At 51.9% G+C, this 19,779-nt stretch overlaps 3 protein-coding genes across 6 annotated transcripts; 1 reads left to right on the forward strand and 2 right to left on the reverse strand.

The window, feature by feature from the left end:
* Window positions 1-495: 495 nt before the first annotated feature.
* Window positions 496-5,575, reverse strand: ZMYND15 (zinc finger MYND-type containing 15). 3 transcript variants are annotated; one of them, XM_065897490.1, is made up of 13 exons: window positions 5,032-5,575; window positions 4,366-4,600; window positions 4,125-4,280; window positions 3,691-3,851; window positions 2,994-3,146; window positions 2,593-2,673; window positions 2,330-2,446; window positions 2,105-2,193; window positions 1,919-2,017; window positions 1,601-1,754; window positions 1,454-1,512; window positions 1,057-1,217; window positions 496-667 (listed from the first exon to the last, which is right to left on the reverse strand). In XM_065897490.1, exons 1-13 carry the CDS (start codon window positions 5,573-5,575, stop codon window positions 496-498), a joined length of 2,181 nt encoding a protein of 726 aa, XP_065753562.1. The 3 variants fall into 3 exon arrangements, with proteins under 3 accessions (XP_065753562.1, XP_065753561.1, XP_065753563.1); XM_065897489.1 differs by having other exon boundaries at window positions 1,454-1,557; XM_065897491.1 differs by lacking the exon at window positions 2,330-2,446.
* A 1,231-nt stretch (window positions 5,576-6,806) lies between these two features.
* CXCL16 (C-X-C motif chemokine ligand 16) lies at window positions 6,807-9,379 on the forward strand. Its single transcript, XM_065898057.1, has 4 exons — window positions 6,807-6,873; window positions 7,229-7,367; window positions 7,676-7,758; window positions 8,943-9,379. The coding sequence occupies exons 1-4, from the start codon at window positions 6,807-6,809 to the stop codon at window positions 9,377-9,379; spliced, it is 726 nt and encodes a 241-aa protein (XP_065754129.1).
* Window positions 9,380-10,439: 1,060 nt separating this feature from the next.
* MED11 (mediator complex subunit 11) lies at window positions 10,440-12,065 on the reverse strand. Of its 2 annotated transcripts, none has more exons than XM_065897381.1 (3): window positions 11,912-12,065; window positions 11,585-11,715; window positions 10,440-10,939 (listed from the first exon to the last, which is right to left on the reverse strand). In XM_065897381.1, the coding sequence occupies exons 1-3, from the start codon at window positions 11,994-11,996 to the stop codon at window positions 10,802-10,804; spliced, it is 354 nt and encodes a 117-aa protein (XP_065753453.1). In that variant the 5' UTR covers window positions 11,997-12,065; the 3' UTR covers window positions 10,440-10,801. The 2 variants fall into 2 exon arrangements, with proteins under 2 accessions (XP_065753453.1, XP_065753454.1); XM_065897382.1 differs by lacking the exon at window positions 10,440-10,939 and adding an exon at window positions 11,056-11,059 and having other exon boundaries at window positions 11,583-11,715; window positions 11,912-11,996.
* Between the last annotated feature and the right edge of the window lie 7,714 nt (window positions 12,066-19,779).

Raw genomic sequence — 19,779 nt, forward strand, 5'->3', positions numbered from 1 at the left:
CCATGAAGTTTCTAACTTGGACAGTTGGGTGGCTGGGGTCTTTCACTGACTCTAAACCAAGGTTGTGAGTGCCCCTAGGAGGTTGCATGCCTCCCCTGCCCCCGCCCCCGTCCCCTCTCCCCCCCCCCAGAGAGAAGCCACTTTCTGTTTCTTGGTCTTGCTTGACTCGGATCCGGTCCCTGCCTGTTACTGGGGCCGGAAAATGCCTTGTCAACACACACATTGGAAGAAGTTTGGGATTACCCAGGAGGGCAGAATCCCAGAGGGGACAGCTTTCGAGGAACTGAAGAAAGATGGAAGAAAATGTCATCCGTAAATCCTTTAATCCTCTTTCCATTTAAGGACCCAGTTATGAGCGTTTGACTCGGTGGTTTCAAACAAGTAAGTTTAATTACCTTTCGTGTTCCGCCACCTGGCCTCCCCCTCGGCCTCGCCTGTTTCGTGTTCCTTTCTGAGGCGTGTTAGGGGAGGGGGTGGACTTCTACCTCTCCGCCCTCACCTCCGCCGGCGGGCCCCCCGCCCAGGTTTCTTTTCTCCTCGGCGCCTACGGGCGGGGGCGGGAGGAGCGGCAGGAGTTGGGGCGGGAGGCGCGGGCCCTGGCGCCGGGCGGGCCCAGCTCCCTTGCGGAGGCTTGTAGACCAGGTGGAAGATGAAGGCGTTGCAGTACCTGAGGGGGGCGTGGCGCCGTCAGGGGCGGTGCCAAGAGGCCGGGATTTTCCCAAGGGGCGGAGTTTGTGGGCTCCGAGTTTCATGGGGTGGGGCTAAACTTAGGGCTCTGCCAGCCCGAGCGTAACCTGGTTTTTTTTTGCTGAGGGGTTGGGGCCGGGGTGGGGGTGGGGGTGGTGCGGGGCTGGGAGACGAGGAGTTGGAGAGATTTTTGTGAGCTGGATCTAAAGAGGGGTGTGTGGGCGTTGTCGAGACCCTCCAGCGGGGGTGGTGGGAGTACGGGCGGCGAAAGCAGGGTGTAGGGCTGGGCCAGGAGGGTCCCAGGACCGCAGAGACGAGGGTAGCGGTGGGCCTTTCAGGATGCGTGGCCAGAGAGTAAGAAGGCCTTACCAGGGCATACAGTTGTCCGCCGCTCTGAGGCGAAAGGGGGAGCGGAAAGGGTTGGGCTGTGGAGGGCTGGTGCCCCCTCCCGTGGCCACCGCCATGGTCTGGTCGTCCATCACACAGCCGTACTCGCTGCTCTCGGTGAAGAAGGCCGGCACTCGGAGGGACTGAGGTGGGGGCGGGGCCTCAGACACTCTCAGAAAGGATCCCAACCACATGTTCCTCCCGAGGACCCAGGCGGACCGGGATGGGGAGAGGCACGAGGCAGGCACAGAGGGGGGCAGGAGGACCCGTTGGCACACCCCAGGTCTGTAGAGCAGATGATGGAGAAGAAGAAACTTTCAGAAAAGGAGGAGGGACCGGGCAGGAGGTGAGAGAAGGTCCCTTTTGTCCCATGCCCCACCTGTAACCGGGGCAGCGAGCTCAGCCAAGTGTCCTTTAGACCAAAGCCAGAGTTAAATCCTGCGGAGGAAAGGAGAGCAGGGAGAAGCTGGCTCCCAGGGCCTCCTCCCACCTCCCCCTCCCCCATGCTCCTACCCCAGGCGCTTACCGATAACCAAGTCAGGCTTGGGCCCCTGGAGCAGGTGGTAGGGCCGTGCAGACACCTTGATCTGCAGGTCCCTGCGGCCCCCCTTCTCCTTAGTCCCAGAGCTTAGCCGTGCTGATACCCCAGAACCAGGACGGACAGATACTTCGAGGTCATCCTGGGGAGTTTGGAGTGGGGTGGAGAAGCCAGTGGAAGTTTTGGTACTGGGAGATGCATCAGGTAAGACGGGGAGAGGAGGCAGGGATCGGAAGGGCAGAGCCCAGCTGGGAGGACAGCAGGAGGGTTAGGGCTAAAGAGCAGGGCACCCCCCTCAGCCCTCACCCTCTGCAGGGTAAAATTCTGCTGGTCACTCTCAGGGGGCAGGCTGTCACCCACAAACTGCAGCTCCAGGGCCACGTGGGGGAGTAAGACCAAGAGCTCCTGAAGGGCAAAGAGGACAGATCTGGGTCCCACCCTGCGTCCACCTCCACACCCAAATGCTCAACCCTCAGGCCTGGAGGGACTTACCCAAAACACCATGATGAGGTCAAACTCCTTCCCAGCCTCCATCACGTGGATTTTCAGTGACTGTTTGTTCTGGATGTTGAGCTCAGGGACTGGGTGATAAGCTAGTCATTTAAGAATACGGTCTCCTCCTCCCCTCCCTCCTGTCCCCTTCCTCCCCCCCACCCCCCCCCCCGCCCCCCGCCCTCCTGCTCCACTCACTCCTCCCCCTGCCTCTGCCCTCCTTACAGGACTGGGGCACCAGATGGGTGATGACGTAGTACACAGTCAGCGGGTAGGTGAGAAGCACAGCCATGGGGGAGTCCAAGCTGAGCCCCCGCCATGTGTAGTAATCCTGCCACGAGCCTGGGGAGAGTGGGTTACTGGGGACCTTGCCCCAGGCCTGGACCCCCACCTCTCCTGTCCAATAGCCCCTTTTCTCGGCCACCGAGTCTGCTGGCCCTCCAGTCCCCGTCCCTACCCCTAGCTCCCTCAGGGCCCCTCCAGCTCACCAAAGAGGCCCCTGGGTGGATCTGGGGGCACAGGAGGCATCAGAGCAGGCCCATCCCCCTGAAGAAGCTGGTAGGGATCTCCTGAGAGGATGAAAGAAGAGGAGCCTGGTGTCAGGGAGGTCTCCACCTGGCCTCTTCCTTCTTCCAAAGGAGCTGTGTTCCCTGAGAGAGGGCCTGGAGCTGCAGCAGGAGGAATGGGGAGCTGCCTAGGGATGGGGCTTCTGGATGGGCTGGGCAGGGGTGACTTTTCTGAGGGTTGAGGAGAGGCATGAAATGCCCTGGTGGTGGTGGTGAGGTTTGGTGTGTATGTGGAGGGGTTATCTAGGACCCGGACAACTTTTTGCTCTCCCGTCCTTCCCTCTAGTCTGAGGGACTTATGCCTGGAGAGAGGCCCCACACACCATTGAGAAGAACGCTGAGGGATGGCGTGCTGCCCCTTGGGTGCCCGGGGGTGCCAGGGCCTGGAATCAGCATGCTGAGCTGGGTCCAGTAGCCGCGAGTGAGGCCTCGTGAGGCCAGGAAGGCCTCCTTGTTAAAGGTTTCACTGGTCACCTCTGGAGAAGGATGAGGGGAGGGGTTGAGGGCCTGGTGGCCAGGATTCCAGACTTTGGCTCTCCTCAGTCTCTCCCCAGGACCCTGAGTCTGAGTCTGGTTCTAGTCAGGCAGAGAACTATTAACATTTCTGAGTGTCTACAGCGTAGCCCAGAGAACCCATATAACAATTCCATGGGATTTAACATTTGTTAGTCTGCCCATTTCACAGTTGAGGAAATAGCTCTAAGAAGTAAAGCGATTTGTTTCAGGTCACCAGTTAGTGGTGAAGCTGAGAAGCAAGTATTTGAATCCCTACTCCCGAATCCCATAAGTTCTCTCAGGGACCAGGGCGCTCAGTTCTCAGCTCCAGAGATGCTGTGTCCAGCCCCAGGGGTCTAGCCCCCAGCCCCAAATACCCAGCACCCAGCTCTTATTCCAGGGATCTAGATTCCAGCCCCAGGCACTTAGCCTTCAAGCCCAGGACCCTGTTCCCAGGCACCTGGGGCCCCAGTTCCAAAGACCGGGTCCCACTTTCCCCCACCCATCCTGACCTTCTTAGGGTACCTGCAGTGTAGGTAAAAGGCAGAGTTGCCAGTTCTCCGGCCCGCTCCATGAAGGCTGCAAGCCTTGGGCACCAAAATCGATGGCTTACATCATCTGGGGATCGCTTCCAGTCAGCCTGGAGACAAGCCTCTCCGCAGTACAAGACAGCGCCACACTGGGGGCTGGGGTCACGGGGGGTGGGGGGGGGTGGGCACTCAGTGTTGGTGTCTGTAGGTCCCCTGTCTGCTGTCCATCTGTCCTGCGGCTGCCCGTACGCACTCAGTCTGTTTGTACTCTCTCTGCCTATAACAGCTTTTTTGTGTGTGTGTCATCTTCTTGTTTCCCTGTCCCTCACTCTGTCTGTCTGCAGGCCCCCCCGCCCAGCCTGCTTCCTCTCTGTTTGCCTGACTGTTGGGGTCTTCCTTCCGCTCCCTCCATCTCTGCAGGCTGCTCACCAGGGGGTTAGCTTCACTTCAAAGCTATGCCTGTGGCAAACATGGCAGTTTCGAGCCCGAAGGGAGGCAAAGGTGAAGCCGGGCCGGGGACCCCATGTCCGCATCGGGGTCTTGGCTAGCTTCACTTTCAGCCTTGGGACCAGATTCTCCAGCTCCCTGAATGGGGGTGGAGACGGCATCAGGCGGGGGGCTCAGGAGCCCAGGGCCCCAGGCTTTCCCACCCTCTACCAGGTTTCTGTACCGATGCAGCTGGGCGTCTCCCACAGTAAGCTTTCGGGGCTTTCGGGGGTCTCCGGAGCCCATGGGACAGGCCATGCTGTGGCAGAGGAGAGCATAGGCCCGAGGAGCCAGGTTCTGTGTCCCTGAGCCCCTGCCTGCACTCCCCTGCCCTCCATCCATCAGCAGGTCAATGCCCAAGATGGTGCCATGTTCATCCGTCACCAGTAGGAGGCAGGAAAGGTGCAGGGGGGCCGCCTCTGGGGAAAAAGGGAAAAGTCGGGGGCAAAGACTGTCAGGGTCAGGGATACCAAATCAAATGCCCACGGGGACTAGGAGACTGAGCGAAGGGGACTAGGGAGAGAGGGCACGCCTCATCGGAAGAGGACTGCGGCTACACAGAACCAGCATTTGCCGCTGGGTGGAAATGTGGGCCTGCTGTGGGAACTTTACATTTTTCTTAAGGGGTGTAACTCCAGAATTCTGGAAGTTTTTTCTTTTAATGTTTAAATGTTGGCTCAAATTTTAAAAAACAAAGAACATTGTGGATCAATGAAGACACCTTTTTAGGCCAGATTGGCCTGAGGGCCACCCATTTGTGACTCCTAACTGGATTCTGAGGGGCAGAGGAGGGCTTTGAAGGGGAGTATGCCTGGGCGGGGGCAAGGCAGGGCCAGCCCTGGGTTCTTACCACTTCTCTGTCCCTTTCTCCTCTCAGGCCCTGGTTCGTCCTCCGCTCTGTCCTCTTGGCAGCCGACCTCGCCACCTCCTGCCTCCTGCTGGGCCCCGTCTGCCTCCCCTGGGGGGTTTGCTTCCCGTGGGGACTCCCTGCTGGTAGGGGCTGGCTTCCCATCCGCCTCTGTTTCTACTTTCTCGGTGCCTGCGCCCTCCTCCTCTCCCCCTTCCTCCAGGCTGACAAAGCTGACATAGGGGCTTAGGTCCCGCAGGTGGAGTGGGGGCTCGTCTCCCAGGAGCCGGGCAGCCCCCAGGCCTGGTGCAGGGCCTGGCTCTGCCCCTTGCCCCAGGCTGATGCCCACACTACGGTTGGGCAAGACGTGGAGCACCCAAAGGGCTCGGTCCTGGGGCAGCCTTCTGATCTGAGCCTCCAGCTGCCACCAGCAACCCTCCGGGCTGGTTCTCACGGTCCCGCGCTCCGCCACGAACTTGTGGAACCAGCCAAAGAGGAGGGCAACGAAATCAAGGAACTCATCCCGGTATCCAGACACAAACTCCATGTCTTCAGGGAAACAAACAAGGCCTGGGCCCAGACTGAGCAGAGGGAGGGATGTATGGTGAGAGAGAGGTACTCGGGAGAGTTTGGGGCTGGGTCATAAAATGGGGGAGATTGTGGGTTTGAGGGTCACTTAGGGTGGAATCTATGTATGAGTGTTAGTAGTGAGGAAGGAGTTTTCAGGGCGGAGGATGGGAATTCAGGGTAAGAATGGGGTCCAGACTTGAAAGTGGGTGATAGGGTTCAGGATGAGTAGTCGGGAGGGAGGTGGTATTTGGGGCTCAAAATTTGAGGCTCAAACCCTCAAAGGTAGGGTTTGAGTTGAGGATAGAAGTGGGAGAGGGCTAATCCTATGGGCAAGGGTTTGGTGAGGAGGGAAGAGTTTTGGATCCGTCTGTGGGGTGTGGGAGGAGGGGGACAGGAGCTAGGGCATCTTCGGCTTGGATAGGTTTGGCGGTGAGCCCCGGCACACCTAGCCCCTCCCGTCCGGTCCGCTACTCCGGTACCTGCAGCCGCCACCACTTTTCGAAGGTAAATACCTCGGGGTGGGGCGTGACGTCAGGCTGCCCGAGCCCTCCGCCGGCTCCTTGGGTTGCCACGCCCCCTGTGTCTTGCGCGACGCAGAGGCGCTCAGGGCAGTCAGTGTGCTGCTGGGCGCGCGGACTCGTCTGCCGCGGTCACTCCAGCCATGTGACTGGATCCGTGACTGGATCCCGGTGCGCCGGACCCGAGCCCGAAAAGTGAAAGCCTCTCGAAGGAGGAGGTCCAGCGGACTGACCTGCGGAGGGCGGGCGGGGCTGACATCCCCGGGCCGAACCGGATCAGCCTAGTGGGCAGTGCCCGCCCGCCGCGCCTGGCCCTGCAGCCTGGACTTTCTTCCGCTTTCTTTCGCCTTCTTCAAACATTCCTGGCTGCCTCCTCGACGGGGCACTGGGCTGGGTGCGGGAGCGCGGGCAGAGGCGCTCCGCCTCCCGGAGTTTCCCCGCCGCCCCAGACTGGCGATCACGCGGCTACAACGGTACTGACCGCACTTACTGGTTCGAGACGGTGAGGGCGCCTAGAGGGAGGCGCCGCCACCTCGCGCCTCGCCTCGGCCCGGCCTTGGTGCCGACGGCCGACGTCTCCCATAGAATCTCAGGCGTAGCGGGAGAAGGAAGCGAAAGCAATTGAGAAACCGGCTGGACGTCAGGCTCCGGAGCACGTCTGGGAGTCAGACAGGGCGAGGCGGGCCCGAGATGATGCTGAGCTGGGAACTCCAGATCCTCTTGCTCCTACTCTTTCTATTGTGCCACACTCCTCCAGGTTCGTCAGGGGCCCGGCTGGTGCCCAGATACCGAATCCGGGGAAGGGGATGGGGGGCACGAGGGCCGCGGGGTTGAGTTGAATAAGTGGGGAGCCAGGGTCCCCAAGGCAGCCCGGGCAGGGGGAGGGCCAGCTGCCTGGGGTTGGGGACGGGCTGGGGAACACCAGGGCCCAGGTGTGATTATGGACGTGTTTGGGGAGTGTGATGTGTGAGTTGAGCCCTGGGGGTGGGAGGGGCTCAGATCCCCGGGTCTAGAGGAGAGGCTGCAGTGGGGCTGTGGGTTGGAGGCTAAGTTTACCGCTGCGTGAGCCCCTGAACCTGGGAACCTGTGCTGACCACCTCGGTCCCGCTCAGGCGATGGCAATGAAGGTAGCATCGCTGGCAGTTGTCCCTGTGATACAAGAATTTCTTCCCACTCCCCTCCTAACGATCAATACATGGGACGTCTCCGAAAATACCTGAAAGTCTATCAACGTTGCTCTTCCTACGTCAGGTAATCTCACCCACCCCTGGGAGCGCAGAGCCTCCGGGTGCCTCCAGGACCCTCTCTGGTCAAACTTGAACTCCTTCTGGGAGGACCCCTAGTCCCTTCTATAGTCCGCATAACATTAGGTTATGTGTGCCCTAATTCTCCACACCTTAGTTTCCCTGTCCCGCCTGGAATTTCCCAGTCCCGGCAGAAACTGCTGAATCTTGGCAGTGACCTCACTTCTTTGGAACGAGGAAAGAGCTGAGAAAGTGGGGGGAAGGAAGGGGGGGCGGAGATTGGAGACACAGCTGAGACCACGTCCTTCCTTACAGGTTCCAGCTACCCTTGGGAAGTGTGTGTGGAGGCAGCAGTGACCGGTGGGTCCACGAACTGATGCGCTGCTTTGATCGTGAAGGTGAGTGCATTCTCCCTCCTCCCCAGGCTCTGTCTCCAGGGCTCGGCCGCCTCCACCTTACACTTTTCTTTGCCTCAGCCCTTTCCCCTTTGACACCTCACATTCCTATTCTGAGTACTTTCACTTAAGTCCCTGTTTACCAGAAATCACTCACCGTCACTTGCAGGATTTTTGCCAATTCATCCTATCACCTGTGCACTTACTTAATGTTTCCCTTGAAATCAAGGCACTATTTTTATGTTCCAGTAATTTATTATGGAAATTTAAAGACATACATAAAAGTTGAAAGATTTGTACAGTGAACATCCATATACCCACCACCTAGATTCTATAATATTTGATTTTTATATTTTATGTGTGTACGTAATAAAGCAAATATATTTTATATTTTACAATATCGAGTCTGCAGCATTTTAACTATATTTGCTCTATTGTGCGCCCATCTGTCTATCCATCCCTCTATCCCTCATCAACCTGCCTAATATTTTTTGGTGCACTTGCAAGTAAGTTGCAGGGTTGACTATACTTTATCCCCAGACATTTCATCATGTATATTATTAAGGAGGGTTTTCTATTTTATTGTACCTTTTTTTTTTCTTTTAAGGTAAAATTGAACCTTAACAATGAAACGAATAAATCTTAAATGTACACAGCCACTTCTGAAAAACTTAATGGCAACTAGTCCTAAGCAGGAACATCTGTGAAGTCACAAATTTGATATGCTGGTTGTATTTTTCTCCTAAAATAAATACACAACCACTAAGACACAGAGTGTTCTTCCAGGTCCCAGCTAAAGCTGTCTTCTGTAGTATTGGTGGTACCCATACTGCCCTTTGGCTACGTAGACCTACCTTATTCATTTACTCTTCCTGGCTACTCTGGCCTTTAGTACTAAAATTATCCCTGCTTTACAGCTGAAAGAAATGAATCCCAGAGAGGTTAAGAGACAAGGGGCAAGGTCACAGCTACTTTGTAGCAGAGCCCGGGTTCCAACCCAGGTCTCGCCCCAGTGGTTCCATGTTGTGGTTTGCTCACTTCCATCTCCCCATGTTTCCCCTCTGCCCCTGCCTTTCTTTCCTGGCATTTAGCTGTTCCCTTGATGTTCTCCTTGACCCACTACCCTTCCATCTAGTTCTTCAGCTTATCCCCTCATAGCCCTGATTCCTCACTTCTTGCTTCTTCAGAATGTGGACGTGCTCATGCCAGGAGTGTGGCCCACCAGGGACATGTACCTCCCCGCAGCACCCAGGTTCCTGAGCCCACAGAAAACACACCTTCAGCCACGGGCACCCCCGCACAGAAGTACCTGCCATCCACCCTGCAGCCTACCCAGCAGCCCACCCCTCCAGAAGGAGCACCTTCATTGGACCAAAAGCTCATCCACACCAATGAGACTACCACTTACACTTCGGGCCACCGTCTGGGGGCAAGGCCTGGGGCCAGGGGGAACCAGAGGCAGCTGGGAGAGAATGTGGGTCCTGCAGCTGGGACATCAGCCATGGTGCCAGTGCTGTCCCTCTTAGGCATCGTTTTCCTCCTCACTGGAGCCCTGCTCTACATGCTGTGCGAGAAGAGGAGGAAGCAGTCACTGCAGTGTCCTACAGGTAAACTGGGCCTCTGAACCCCTCCTCCAGGGATCCAGAGGCTCCTTGGTAGGGATCCTGCCCGCAGTAGCTCTCAGGCCGGCAAATGTGGAGGCTGCCTGCACCACGGACAACAGGCAATGAGGGGAGAGTCAGCCAGACTACAGAATGGGGAGGGAGGGAAGCCACCATAGGCCCAGGGACCAGTGCATGGCCTTCAAAGCCAGGCAGTGCTTGAGCAACATCAAGATGGCAGCTAGAGCAGACGAGTGGGAGATGAAGCGATGGAGGAAGGTGGGAGCTATTCGTTCAGTTCACACATCTTTATTGAGCACCTACTGTGTACCTGATCTGTAGTCAATGTTTTGGAATCTGATTCCCCAGTTCAAGCTATCACCCCTTGCCCCCCACTCCCCCCGCCCAACTTCCCTTGATCTCAGAACTCATCTCTCAATTTCTTTATCTTTTCCAGATTTGCACCTTCATTATGTGCGTGTGACAGCAGACGCCAATGCTTAAAGAATGGAAGCTTGTGAGGGCAGATTACGATTTATTCAGTATCAAATGCACTTAATATACTAGAGCAATCCCTGGCACATGGCAGGCACTCTCTACATATTTGTCGATGTTTAATATACAACTAACCAGCCACTGGCCTCTCTTAGACGTTCCCTCCGTTTTTTTTTTTCTATGCTGTAATGTAAAATCACCTCTTATACTAGATATCTTGTACAAATTCTATATGTGGATTTTTTAACTACTAAAGCTTATTTTTATAATTATTGACTCTTCTTTCTGCAGACATTGGTCTCATGCCCTTGCCCCTTACCATGATTCCTGGCTTCAGCTTCTCTGCTGATGGCCACCTGACACCTTCCCCCTCAGCGCATCCCCCAATCCCTGCCAACCTCCTTGTCCCAAGTCCCTTGTGTCTTGTCCTTGTCTCTTCACACCACAGCAGTGTTCCTCCCCAACTTCAGCCTTCTCCCACTTTCCCACCCTCCCTCCTCAGCAGCTGCCATACAGCCTGGTTTTACTTCCTCAACCCCTTACATCACCCATATATGCCCCAATGAGAGTCTGAGCTCCTTGTTTTTAGTGTTACTGTTTTTATTATCAAAACCCTTAGTTCTCACTTTATCTTTTCCAGTGAACAAAAATGTGTCTTCATTGGTCCAAGTCTACCAGAAGCCTGGGGCAGGGACCTGAGGAAGTGGATTGGGTGTCTTGAGTCTCTGTCTCCTGTCCTGAGTTTGTCAGCGCTCGGCGAAGTGCATGGCAAGAGGAGCCAGGGCACAGCCAGGCATGGGCTTGGTCTTTAAGGTTCTCCATTCCCGCCTTTTGTGCCTTCGTCCTCATGGCTTCTGACCAGCAGCACATGTACGGGGCAGCCCATGCTCTCCAGGTTCTGTCCTGGGGTGCAGGTGGAGCTCTCCTTCCAAGCTTTTCACCTGCTTGGCCTAGTTTTCCAGCATCTGCTCACAAGTTCGAGCCACCTCACTGAGCTTGAGACGAGCATAGTCCACTCGCTTCAGGGCCATCTGACAGTCCTTCCTCGAAGAGTAGCTGGAGCCCTCATGGGGCTGCCCTGTGGCCACCTACAGGACATTTAGATTGATCAAAGAAGCACCCCTCCCCTTTCCCATCTCCCCAGCCAGGCATCAGGTCTCTTGCCTCATTTCTTCCCTGAGTCTGAATTTGCTATGCCACTTGGTTAGCTGGATTACCTAGGGCCTATCACTGAATTTCTGTTAACCTCATCTGTAAAATGGGGATGACAGTAACTAACTACTTTCTGGAGTTGTTATAGGATTAGATAATGCAGAGTAGCACACTGTAAAAGTTTAGTAAATGGTAGTTGCTGTTATAATGACCTCAGAACACTTCCAATCCTGTTCCTTTCCTCAGGAGGTAGCCATCTGGGGCTCCATACCCTTGAGGTCTGGTCAAGTTTCTAAGAGCATATCCTGTGGCTTTCGTATTGTTTACACACCCTCTCCCAGGACCTCCCCATCCAGTGGCTCATGTGATGCAACTCAGTGACAAAGGAAACCTACCCTGGAAGGGAGGGGTCCTGCCAGGGTCAACAGGCCTGCTGGGTAGGGCTGGTCTTGCTTAGCTCCCGAGACCAAAGCTCTGCCCGGGACTCCTGAAGGCTAAGGCTAAGGCAGTGAGCTGGGCGTGTTGCACGGTCCAAAACACACACACACACACGCGTAGGACGTTCCAACACACACACACACCTGAGTGAGATAGCGGATCTGAGCCGACAGCTCCGCCTCCACGTGCTGCACCGACGCGGTGAAGGCGGCTGCCTGTCGGTCTAGGAGCCGTTCATTGGTTTTTTCCTTGGAAAGTTCCAAGATCACTGTACCTGCCGGGATGGAGAGTGGGCGGGGCTCTCCGGAGACTGCCAGTATAGCCGCGCCCCAGAGCCAGCCCCACCCACCCCTGCACCCACTTAGGATCCCTCCCTACCCCACTCTCAGTCACCGGTCGGCGCATGTGCGCACGGTCGGTCTAGCTCGCGCTCTCGCTGCCGCTCCTCCTCTGGTCGTCGTATCCCGAACCTGCATTCTGAAGAATGGCTCCAATTTCCCGTTCGATGTCTTCCAGGGCGCGTAATCGCTCGTTCGCCAAGCTGTAGGTAGCCATCGTTACTCCGGGATTCTCTCCTTTTGCGAAATGCTGCGGAAAAGTGCCCGGAAATGGCTGTCGGTTTGCGCCCGCGCAGAGCGCGCCCCTTAGCTAACACTACAGTTCCCGGGATGCTCAGCACCGTCTCGCCTTCTCGGTTCACCTGGTGAACTACAACTCCCAGGGTTTCCTGCGCATGCCCAGGTCTGCGCCACCACCGCGTGACCACCTGTGGTAAGAGGCAATATCGAAATATTCACGCCTTTCAACCTGTCCACCTTTACGACACTGTCTTGTGGTCTGTGTTTAATTTCTTCTACAAGAATTTAGTGAGCGTCTGCTGGGTGCTAGGTGATGATGGTGGGAGCGCTGGGGTATTACAGACTGGACAGCCATGGACCCTGTGTTTGCCTATCCCACTCCGCCACCTATCGGAGCCTGGGGAAAGCCGGACTTGGTGAGTGTGACCTTATTCGCCCTAGCGATTCCCCCTGAGTGGGAGCCCTGAAACACGGACTGTCAGTATATTCTGAGAAGCTGGCTCCTATCAGCCTTTTCCCTCTCTGATCGTCTATTTACGTGGTTGGCTCTGGGGATACAAAGGTGAGTGAGGTGGACTCTCACGTGATAGTGGGGTAAATGTTTCGTTAGGGCTACGCCCAGGGTGTGTCTCTGGGAACACAGAGAAAGGATTCTGGGAGGAAATCCTGCTTGAACTGAATCTGAAGGTTTAACCAGGTGGATGAGAGCTTGGAGTGGAAAAGGGGAAGGCACAGGCAAGCGCGTGGTGGTGTGAAGGGGCTTACACATTGGAAGTCCAGCAAGGAGTTCAGTTTGACTGGAGTGAACGCAGTGTGGTGGTGGATAGGTGTGACTGGGGAGACTGGAGTGGGGAACCAGATCAGGAAATGGCTTGCAAGCTAAGGAATTTGGACTTTATTTTGAAAGCATTTGGGAGCCTTTGAAGGATTTTCAAGAAGTGTATTCTGACCAGCTGTACCTTTTAGGGAAGATCAATATTTACAGTTTTTGGAAGATTGAGAATGAAGCCAGTTTGCACAGAGTTAGCAAACGAGTGGAGACTTTCAGTTAAACTTGAGAGATCTAGCGTTTAACTTCACTCCTTTACTAAATCCTAGGAAGATAGCAATAAAGGGATTTTAGAAAGGAGTCAAGGAGAGAGAGGAGTTAATAGCAAAACTTTAAATAGAAACTGCAAGACAGAAGAGTGTGTGGTAACTGATTTAGCAGTGAAGTAATTAAGCCAGCAGTGAAGAAAGCTTAGAAGCAACTCTTTTTAAAAATTTAATTTAATTTTTTTTTGAAATATAGTTGATTGGCTTAGAAGCAAGTTGATTTACCCTTAAATCAGTGGCATCACAGTACAGCTGGGCTGTAGGTAGTACTAAAATTAGGAGGATTATTTGAAGTAGTTAGACCCCCCTATCTCCTCCTTTATATTCTCATATATCTTGGCAGCTACTCACCCCCAATTCATCAGATTGCTGGAGGTTTCTTGGTTGGAGATGGAAACCAGAGAGTCTTTGGCATGGAGGGCACCTGGGCATGACTGTATTTAAAACAGAGATTGAGTGAAAGTTTATTTACTGAATGGTGGTTTCTAGAACTCGGGCAACCAGGCTTTTACCTTCCAGGTCAGAGACTGGAAGACTCTCATCTGGGGAATTTGACTATTCAGAGGAAAGATCTAAGAGTATTAACATCAGGGGTTCTCCAGCAAAGCAGTTAGCCGGATCACCCCATAGTGAAACCCACAGTTGATAAGTCCCAACTGTGTCCACAGATCTTCTAGTCAACTTCTTAGCATGTCACCCTTAAAATGAGCAGACAAAAGATTTCTAGATGTTTGCAGAAACTTTCTAACATGGAAGGCAGAGACCAAAATAAACAGAAAAAAAACCCCAAACAAACCAAAAAAACCCCACCTTCGATGACATAGAGTAAAACTTAAGGAAAAAAAAATATTGACATGCTTAGGTCAGAGATACTATAATAAAGGATTGAATCCAAGAAAACACACTTGAAAAATAAAACCATGAGGGAAAGAATGAAAAATCGAGCAAAAGGGTTGAAAGAGAAATTGAAGCACTCTCCCAGCAAGTAAAGCAAAAGAAAGAAGATGGCATATAGGAAAGATGATGTGAGAAAATTAGAGAATCAGTCCAGGGGGCTTAAATTCTCTGAGAACAGGGAAAACAAAGGGAAGAAAGGACTTGTGTTTCTAGATGAAAAGGACCCATCAAGTGCCCAGCATCAAGGCACATCGTGAAATACCAGAACACTAGTCTCACAGAAAAGGGTCTTGCAGAAGCTTCCAGAGAGAAAATAGACCAGCAATCAGAATGGCCTTGATCCTCTGAATACTAACACTCCACACCAGTGGAGCAGCGCCTTCAACGTTTTTGGGGAAAGTGATTTCCAATGTGGAGTTCTGTACTCCAGCTGTAGTAGGGTGAAGGCTAAAAATGCAGTGGCTCAACCAAATAGAACTTAACTTTTTCTCAGAAAACAGTTTGGTGTGGGTAGTTCAGTGTGCTCCACAAATCAGACCGAGACCAAGGCTAGCAAGCAGTGCAGCTCTGCCATCCTTTAGGCTCTTATGCTCAAAAGTATGGTCTTCAGGCCACGGCATTGGCATTACCTAGATGCTTTTTAGAAATGCAGGATCTCAGGCCCCACCACAGACCCACTGCATCAGTATCTGTGTTTGAAGGTCCCAGGGGATCTGTATACACAGTATACTTTGAGAAACGCTGCTTTTCCCTTCCAGGTGATCTGTATGCACAGTAAACTTTGAGAAATGCTGCTTTGCTCTGGGACATCGCTGTGTGCAATGTCAAAACTGGGTTGCTGCCCTCCGTGGGTTGCAGCTGGCAGGAAGGCAGAAGAGTAAATATGGAGGAGGCACACCTGTCTCAGAGGTCTGGCTAGGGAGTGGCACATATAATTTCTACTCACATTCCTTTGAAGAAAACCCAGTCATGTGGTCTTACCAGCTCCGGGGTTCTGGGAAATCCCGTCCTTACCTAGCTATTGTTCTAGCACCGAGGCAGAATAGGTTTTAGGGGATATCTAGACTCTCACAACAGCCCAACTATCAATAACGAAAATAGAATAAGGACATTTTGATATGTACAAGGTCTCAAGTTTCTCTTCCAAGTACCCTTCTCAGGAGGTGACTAGAATTAGACCCTAGTCAGAAGCCTCCTGGAGAGAGATTTTTCAAGGAGATGGAAGAGATAACATTTTTTTGTTTTGAATGAATTGAGAGGATACCCAGATTTTTGGAGGAGAGTATAGAGCAGAATTAGTGATAAATGAGAGAATAAGCAAATTTTAAAAATGATAGCTATTCAGGGAAAACAGTTGTGCAAGAAGAGAAAGGTAATCATAATAGACCACATGACGCAGCTATGGATAACATTTGCAATAAATCCTGGATGTTGATCTAACCCCAATTGATAGAATTCCCTTGGGAGAGCTTCCCATGTCAGGGCAGGGGGGCGAAAGGGCACTCAGGCTTCACCTTACATGGCAGGAAGCCCATAGACAACGCTTAAAACAAAAATCAAGAAGTAGCAAAACAAGCATGTTGTTTAGAGATGGAGGTAAATGCCAAAAGATACATCGAACGGAGGTGAAAGTAATTACCTCTGAGGAGAAGGAAATTGCAGGGGGAAGGAATTTACTTTTTCTTGTAATAGCCCTTGTAGTCGTATCTGACTCCTTCAACTATGTGGATATACAGCTTTGAAAATAAAAATTAAATAAACATGAAAAGCAAGAGAGGAGATAGACTTGACTGTGAAAGAGCCCTGAGTGTGGAGGAGTGTGTTTTCTTTGGTTTCCTGCCTTTATCCCTCCCTTTTTCCCTCCTTCCCTCCCTGCCTTCCTTCCTCTCTCCCTTTCTTCCTTTAACGGAAGAGACTTGCACGGGTCTATTTACCATGGAGGAAGAACCAGTAGAGAGAGGCAGAGTTTGAAGAGATGGGGGCGGTTTGATGAATCAAGGTCTCAGAGGAGGTGGGAGGGGGAGCGATCTGAGCACAGGTGGAGGGATTAGCTTCGACCTGGAGGCGGCACCTCAGCCTTGGTTGTGTAGGAGAAACGGTGTCGATGTCGGTGCTTGCTTGTCCGTAGGAGGTGGGAATTAAAAATCATTCATCCCTCAGAGCCTAATCTCTGTGAAGAGCGGGAGAAGTCACTCTGAATGTGAGGAAGGTTTAGAAAATTAGTGAGTTGGATGGGAGCAGGAATAGGAGGTGACCAGGGACGTGGAGGGGGATAGCGGGTTATCAGGTGTTGAGGGCCCAGCTGAGGTTAAAAGCCATAGGTTTGTAGTGGCCCAAACCCATACCCAGCGCCTAGCATGGTGTTGGCACCTAGGATGCGTTAAAAATATTTGTTGGATGAATGAGTAAATACGTGGTTATGTGATTTTTCTCTGGCAGTGCCTCAGCAGCCCCGTGTTGGAGGGGACAAGGGCGGGGTGGTGGTTAGAGCCAATAGTGGGGTTTGAGAGCAGGTTTTGTGAAAGGAGGAACAGTTGAAGGTGCTGATGGGATAGTGGTTGATGTGATGATCCTGAAGTTTAGTCTGGGAAGAAAAGCAAGTGTTAAATTGCGAGAAAACAGAAGGGCCAAGAGCTTGGTGACAAAAAACCAAGAAGTCATTAAAAAAAGTGATTATAATTGACTACATATTAAATATAAAAATTATGAATTATTAAAAATACCAGAAGCAAAATACTTTGAAGCTAGAAGTGATGGTTGCACAACATTTTGCATGAACTAAGTGCCACCGAATTTTACACTTTAGAATGGTTAACTTGGGACTTTCCTGGTGGCACAGTGCTTAAGAATCCGCCTGCCAATGCAGGGGACACTGGTCCAGGAAGATCCCACGTGCCACGGAGCAACTAAGCACGTGAGCCACAACTATGGAGCCTGTGCTCTAGAGCCCATAAACCACAACTACTGAGCCCACGTGCTGCAAGTACTGAGCCCTTGTGCCACAACTACTGAAGCCCGTGCACCTAGAGCCTGTGCTCCGCAACAAGAGAAGCCACCACGAGAAGCCCGCGCACCGCAACGAAGAGTAGCCCCCCGCTCACCGCCACGAGAGAAAGCCCGCGCATAGCAACGAAGACCCAACGCGGCAAAAATAAATAAAATAAATAAAATGGTTAACTTTGTGTTATGTGAATTTTACCTCAGTAAAAAGAAAAGAAAAAAAAGCTAGGAACAAATTCAGAAGACAACGTGGGACGAATATGAGCAAAATAAATGACAAAGGGTTAATTGCTTTACTATATAAAGAGTTCTTAGGGTACTTTTAGAAAAACAACATCAACCCAGTAAATCGGGTTCATCCTCACTCATGACCAAAGAGATGCAAATTAAAACTAGGGTGATACCATGTCATCTGCTTGATTGGCAGTAATGAAAAAGGCGCTCACCCTTTTTTTTCTCATTTTTTAAAAAAGCTTTTATTGAAGTATAGTCGATTTATAATGTGTTAGTTTTAGGTGTACAGCAAAGTGATTCAGTTATATGTATACTTATATATATATATATATATATATATATACTTTTTACATATATACTTTTTTTTTTTTTTGGCCACACTCTGTGGGATCTTAGTTCCCCAACCAGCGATCGAACCCGTGTCCCCTGCAGTGGAAGCGTGGAGTCTTAACCGCTGGACCACCAGGGAAGTCCCTGTATACTTTTATATTTATATGTTGGGTTGGCCAAAAAGGTCGTCCGGGTTTTTCTGTAAGATGTTACATAAGATGTTCTGTAACATCTTGTGGAAAAACCTGAACGACCTCTGTAACATCTTACAGAAAAACCCAAACGACCTTTCTGGCCAGCCGGATACTTTTATATATATATACTTTTTCAGATTCTTTTCCACTATAGGTTATTACAAGATGTTGAGTGTAGTTCCCTGTGCTACACAGTAGGTCCTGTTGGTTATCTATTTTATATACAATAGTGATGCTTACCCTCTTTGACCCACCAATTCTACTTTTTTTTTGACCACGTGGTGGTTTGTGGGATCTTAGTTCCCTGACCAGGGATTGAACCCGGGGCCTTGGCAGTGAAAACAGGGAGTCCTAACCACTGGACTGCCAGGGAATTCCTCCACCAATTGTACTTTTAAGAGTTTGTCCTACAGACGCACTTTGCATGTGCAAAAAGACATATCTTCAAGGATAATTATTGTAATACTGTTTGAATTAGCAAGAGTGGACATCCTTCATGTCCATCAATAGAAAATTGGTAAAAGTAAATGACATCTAGGCAATGGAAAGCTAGGCAACTCGTTTTTAAAAATATATTTTATTTATTTATTTATTTTTGGCTGCATTGAGTCTTCGTTGCTGCGTGCAGGCTTCCTCTAGTTGCGGCGAGCGGGGGCTACTCTTCATTGCGGTGTGCGGGCTTCTCATTGTGGTGGCTTCTCTTGTTGCGGAGCACAGGCTCTAGGTGCGCGGGCTTCAGTAGTTGTGGCACACGGGCTCAGTAGTTGTGGCTCACGGGCTCTAGAGCGCAGGCTCAGTAGTTGTGGTGCACGGGCTTAGCTGCTCCGCGGCATGTGGGATCTAACCGGACCAGGGCTCGAACCCGTGACCCCTGCATTGGCAGGTGGATTCTTAACCACTGCGCTACCAGGGAAGCCCCTAGGCAACTCTTTAAAAGAATGAGGTAGATCTATGTGGATTGTCAAAGGAATGTTCTCCTAGCTGCATTATTAAGGGAAAAAAGCAAAGCGGAGAAGGGTGTGCATAGTGTGCTACTATCTGTATTTAAAATAAGGGGGAAATATGTTCCTATGTATATGACTGTGTCTGAAGAACGTCTTTGGAAGAGTAATCAAGGAACTGCTAATAATGATCGCCTCTGGGAGTGAGAAATGGGAGGCTGGGGATCAGGGGCAGGAGGGAGCCTTCTGTTCACTCTTTACTGTTTAGATTTTTTTTTTTTTAAGCCATGTGCTTGTTTTACTTAAAAACATTAAAAACGTGAAAAGCTAAAAGAAAAAAGGCATTGTTTCTCAAAGCGTGTGCTAATTCAAAATCCCGATTCATGGATTCTTCCTGGGATCGACTGAATCAGAATTGGGGAAGGTAGAAGCCTGGGACTCTGTGTGTTTATCATGTACCCCAGAGGATTCTGATTCACCTGAAAAAGTTTGAGATCCACGGGCCAAGAGCTCAGAGGTCAAGGAGCAGGTTCGTGGTTGTCAGAGGGATGATGCCGGTTCCTTCACATGAAGAAGACCAGGGCGTGCAGGGTAGGCTGCTACTGTGGAGAGGTTAGCAAGGTCATTGGCATTTTGGCAGCACTTAAAGCCTGTGGGTAAATCATGATTTAATTAGATGTCATGAGCCGTAACATAGACTAAAGGCCTGTATGAGTGGCTCCATTTGCCTCACCAGCCTCATCTGGAACTACTGTGCCACTGGCTGTCTCTGTCCCAGTCCCTCTGGCCTCTTTCAGTCTCTGAAATGTGCTCTGTTCCCTTCTGCCTTCACACGTGGTGTTACTTTTTTTTTTTTTTTTTTTTTATGGTACGCGGGCCTCTCACTGTTGTGGCCTCTCCCGTTGCGGAGCACAGGCCCTGGACGCGCAGGCTCAGCGGCCATGGTTCACAGGGCCCAGCCGCTCCGCGGCATGTGGGATCTTCCCGGACCGGGGCACGAACCTGTGTCCCCTGCATCGGCAGGCGGACTCTCAACCACTGCGCCACCAGGGAAGCCCCTGGTGTTACT

The sequence above is a fragment of the Phocoena phocoena genome, chromosome 19, assembly GCF_963924675.1.
Source record: "Phocoena phocoena chromosome 19, mPhoPho1.1, whole genome shotgun sequence".
NCBI lineage: Eukaryota > Metazoa > Chordata > Mammalia > Artiodactyla > Phocoenidae > Phocoena > Phocoena phocoena.

Excerpts from the sequence above, each read along its gene's own strand:
- MED11 (XM_065897381.1), bottom strand. The coding sequence starts at position 11,996 with ATGGCTACCTACAGCTTGGCGAACGAGCGATTACGCGCCCTGGAAGAC. Across the intron at positions 11,716-11,911 it reads AGCCATTCTTCAGAATGCAG|GTACAGTGATCTTGGAACTT; the intron begins GTTCGGGATACG and ends CCATCCCGGCAG. Across the intron at positions 10,940-11,584 it reads AGATCCGCTATCTCACTCAG|GTGGCCACAGGGCAGCCCCA; the intron begins GTGTGTGTGTGT and ends AATGTCCTGTAG.
- ZMYND15 (XM_065897489.1), bottom strand. The coding sequence starts at position 5,575 with ATGGAGTTTGTGTCTGGATACCGGGATGAGTTCCTTGATTTCGTTGCC. Across the intron at positions 4,601-5,031 it reads GAGAAAGGGACAGAGAAGTG|AGGCGGCCCCCCTGCACCTT; the intron begins GTAAGAACCCAG and ends CTTTTTCCCCAG. Across the intron at positions 2,447-2,592 it reads TCCACCCAGGGGCCTCTTTG|GCTCGTGGCAGGATTACTAC; the intron begins GTGAGCTGGAGG and ends CACTCTCCCCAG.
- CXCL16 (XM_065898057.1), top strand. The coding sequence starts at position 6,807 with ATGATGCTGAGCTGGGAACTCCAGATCCTCTTGCTCCTACTCTTTCTA. Across the intron at positions 6,874-7,228 it reads ATTGTGCCACACTCCTCCAG|GCGATGGCAATGAAGGTAGC; the intron begins GTTCGTCAGGGG and ends GGTCCCGCTCAG. Across the intron at positions 7,368-7,675 it reads CGTTGCTCTTCCTACGTCAG|GTTCCAGCTACCCTTGGGAA; the intron begins GTAATCTCACCC and ends CCTTCCTTACAG.